General features: G+C 39.7%; 1 protein-coding gene across 2 annotated transcripts in view; it reads right to left on the bottom strand.

Moving 5' to 3' along the window:
* Positions 1 to 754: 754 nt before the first annotated feature.
* The window catches only part of LOC107727349 (potassium channel subfamily K member 9-like), a 44981-nt gene continuing 41709 nt past the window's right edge, over positions 755 to 4026 (bottom strand). For both annotated transcript variants that reach the window (XM_016537195.1, XM_016537201.1), the window contains exon 2: positions 755 to 1982. In XM_016537195.1, the coding sequence (XP_016392681.1) occupies positions 1057 to 1982 (926 nt within the window). In that variant the 3' untranslated portion in view covers positions 755 to 1056. The remainder of the gene's footprint in view (positions 1983 to 4026) is intronic.

Below are 4026 nucleotides of genomic sequence, written 5' to 3' on the forward strand. Positions count from 1 at the left end.
TTTAAATAAGTCTCATTCAAATAAATGCCATGGTTATGGCAGAGAGAAAAGCAATCATTGCTAGGGTTAGCATACATTATACATTGATTCTTCACAATGGAATAATAGTCGTGCTGTTTATATAAATAACGATGAATAACAATCATCTGCAATTCCATTACGTTCCCATTTGTGAGGCCCTGCTTTAGTGGATGTTTAGTTTGACTTTCATTTCAAAAAATACTTTTTAAAGGATTATTTGCTTTTTATATTGGATCCAGTGCTATCGCTTCTCTTCGTGACAGTATACGCATACCAGTTTGAACAAAGCACGTGCAATTATTCTCCTCTCACAATCGAATTATGCTGTCGCTCGTCTGTCACCTCTAAATATAACGCACTTGGAAAGGTCTACATACATGTTTAATTTACAGAAAACCTTAGATCGAATTTAAACGAACAGAAATGGAAAATAAAAAGGTTAACGGAAACAATGACGTACATCAAACGACAACTAGTGCACATGCTATGGTTGGCAACAATATTTTGGCATGATGTGAATCAATGTCTTATTTTTCTTAAATAGAATTGCTTATAGAAAACAATACCTGATACTGTGTAGTCCTTTTCAAATCAGTTTTATCGTTATTTCTCCTTCGGTGGTGTGGCACTTGAATCTCAAGAAAGAACCAGAGGTTGCTCACCGTTTGATAAAATGCTAATTTTCACAAGTCCTTTAAAAAATTATTTATATATATATATATATATATCTCCCTCTGTATTATTCAAAACACAAGTGTGCATCATCTGATAAGATATCAGGATAGTATTATTATATCCAAATCAACTGAGGTGCTGCTCAAAAGGGCGAAGAAGGCCCAGGCGATGTTTTCTGTAAAAATAGACATCCATGCTTCATGCTTTTTAACGAAGTTCCAATATATCCACCGAGCGATCAAATGTCCTGCTGGTCCGACGTCATCTCACAAGAGCCTGAAAATGACGAAAAAAGTGCCGGAATGAGGTTTGGTAGAGCAGCAGCATTGGATATGTGTGTTCAGCAATTGCCGTCGGTCCTCAGATGGACTTGCGTCTTCTCATCAGCCGGAGGTTTTCCGTGAAGCTGTGCAGCCCGGGCGAGACGGAGCTGATGGGGGAGGGAAGGAAGCTGTTTTTCAGCGTGCTCGGCGAGATCTCCTCTATGCGGTAGGACACCGTTGAGTGGTAGTGATGGTACTGATGAGGGCTCAACTGGGAGCCGAACGAGTTCTGGTGTGGAAACGCGCCACCGCCGCTGCTTCCTCCTCCTCCCATTCCCAACCCGAGGCCGACCGAGCTCCCGAACTCGTGCGAATGGTAGTGCATGCAGGAGCAAACGGACTGGAGATCGGTGACCTCGGATCTGTAGCGCTGCTGCTGCTGATCTCGTCTCCGTCGACTCCTCTGGAGCGTGTCCTCCTGGATGTGAATAATCATGCTACTGCGGTTCCCCGCCAGGGAAGCCCTCTCCTCGGCGTCCCGCCGCTCGTCCTCGCTGTTCATGGTCAGGAAACGAAGGACCACCAGGTTGAGAAAAGCCCCGATGACCGTCAGCCCCACTAGGATGTACATGAAGCTGAACGCCACATAGAGGGGCTTTCTCTGCAAAGCTTTGTTCTTCTGCAGGGCCACAAAGTCCCCAAACCCAATGGTGGTGAGCGTTATGAAACAATAGTAATATGACTGAAAGAAACTCCAGTCCTCGTAATGGGAGAAAGCTGCCGCGCCGATGCAGAGCGTTCCCATGCAGGAGAAGAAGCCCACTGTGACCATGTTCTCCATGGAGACTTCTGTGATGCGCATCCCGCAGCACTTTTTGATGCGTTTCAGCATGTACTTGACGAAGGTGTTCATTCTCTCGCCGAGGCTTTGGAACATCACTAGTGTCAGAGGGATCCCAAGCACCGCGTAAAACATGCAGAACGCCTTTCCAGCATCTGTGCCTGGAGCCGCGTGGCCATAACCTGAGGACCAAAGAGACAAGTGATCAGATCAAAGATGACAAGAAACAACAAAACTAGAGTTTTGAAAAAAAGAGTGTGCTGGCTGGGAATACTGCTGGTTGAAGATCTGGGCTGGTCACCAATGTTGCAGGTGTGAAACAACACCTGGGTTTTTAATTGGTCTGTTTTCAACTTGTTAAAAAAAAAAATCTAAAATCCTTAAACCAAGTAAATTAGCTAATGAATGCATTATTTTGTTCTACTGCACTGCAAATTGTCAAAATACTTGTATTAAATATAAATTATCTCAAAAACACAAATATTATATATACATATACACACACACACACATACATATATATATATACAATATTATTGTCTGAAATTGTGAAATTTATATATAAAGAACTTGTATTATAGTTCTAGAAATCCATCTGGTTACTGGTGCTTTAATGATACCAGAAAACAAATGCACTGATCATCACATTTTCATCTCCAAAGAATCAAATGCAAATGACCAAATATGGTGGTTTGCTGAAGTTAAGGTGCTACAAAAACCATTAAAGAACCTTCATTTTTTTTGAGCAAGGGACTTTTCCAAAGTTGTCTAGACTGATTGCCTGTTGGATGACTGTGCTGTATGCCAATTTGGAAAAAAAGCACTTTACAAAGCTGTAAGGTAGAACTAAAGAACTGCTTTCAAAAACACCAGAAATCAAAAAAACATCCGATATCGGCAAGCAGAAATTAGCAACATGGTGTGCTCTCACACTAATCTAATTGTACTCTGGTGACCGGCCAATTTCTATAACTTCTATCATCTTCAACAAATTTCAAGAAGCCAATCAGTCAATTTCCAAGAAGTTAAACATCCCCATATTTGGCTTTGCCTGCAAACGCACTCAGGCAGAAAATATGAGCTGAGTCACGCATCTTAGCTATCACTATCTTAGCCAAAACACTGAGTATAGGTCACGCAAACCAGGTGCCTCTTTGATCTTATTCTAGGCTCAGCGATTAGAGGGGGTGTCCAATTAGTGCCAGGTTTCCTCTCTTGCCCCCTTGGCCCACTTCTTAGGGGGGCGAGACAGGAAGGCAGGCGTTACAGATTTAGAAAAGAAAGGAAGAAGAAAGGCTGGTGGAGCCAGTAAAGCTTTTAGCTTAATTAGACTTTATCTGGAAGTAAAAAGCCTAAATTTGCTGACTCACATCGAAGCCAGTGAGCCTTTCTAATACAGTCTTTGCTGATGAGCAAGAAAATAAGTGATAAGACTATAGTAAAAATGTATTACATCCCACCTCACTATGCCAAGGCAAGTATTCATCCTCTCTCTTTCATTAGCACTAAGAAGGTATCATTCAAAGAGCTTTAGCTACACTAGTGTATGTGTTTGTGTGATAGTAGCTCAACACAAAGTGGTTTAAAGTGTTTTTAACAGGCTTTCTTAAAGTTGCAGTAAGCGATTTCAGATGTTTTGCTAACTTACACTAGACTTCACACTGTTCCTTTAATCAAGCCTTCTTACAAAAACCACCCACCATAGATAAGTTAACAAACCTGAACATTGACAGACAAAGAACATTTTCTGACTGCCTAAAAAAAAAGTTTGAGCAGCTTGTATCTTTTTTGTGCTGTTCATAGCAGGTGCTCATTGTTTGGCTGGTTAGCTTCCGCAGTTAGCAGATCTGAAGGCAAAAAGCATATTTTTCATTAATGGCCAATCAAACGTAGCTGAAAGCAACACATAAATAAAAACAAGTTAATTATATTACAGTAGATTCAAGATGTACATATGTTTTTTTTTAGTATAATTAATTGGGTGAAACAGATCTGCTGCAAGGACTTCTAATACAGAGTGGAAATATAAATGTCATTTTTACACAATATTTTAGTAAATATTAACACTATTATATTACATATATATATATATATATATATATATATATATATACTCAGACTACATATAAACACACACACATATATATATATATATATATATATATATATATATACTCAGACTACATATAAACACACACACATATATATATATATATATATATATAA

The sequence above is a fragment of the Sinocyclocheilus rhinocerous genome, unplaced genomic scaffold, assembly GCF_001515625.1.
Source record: "Sinocyclocheilus rhinocerous isolate Xijiao unplaced genomic scaffold, SAMN03320098_v1.1 scaffold1154, whole genome shotgun sequence".
NCBI classification, from domain to species: Eukaryota; Metazoa; Chordata; class Actinopteri; order Cypriniformes; family Cyprinidae; genus Sinocyclocheilus; species Sinocyclocheilus rhinocerous.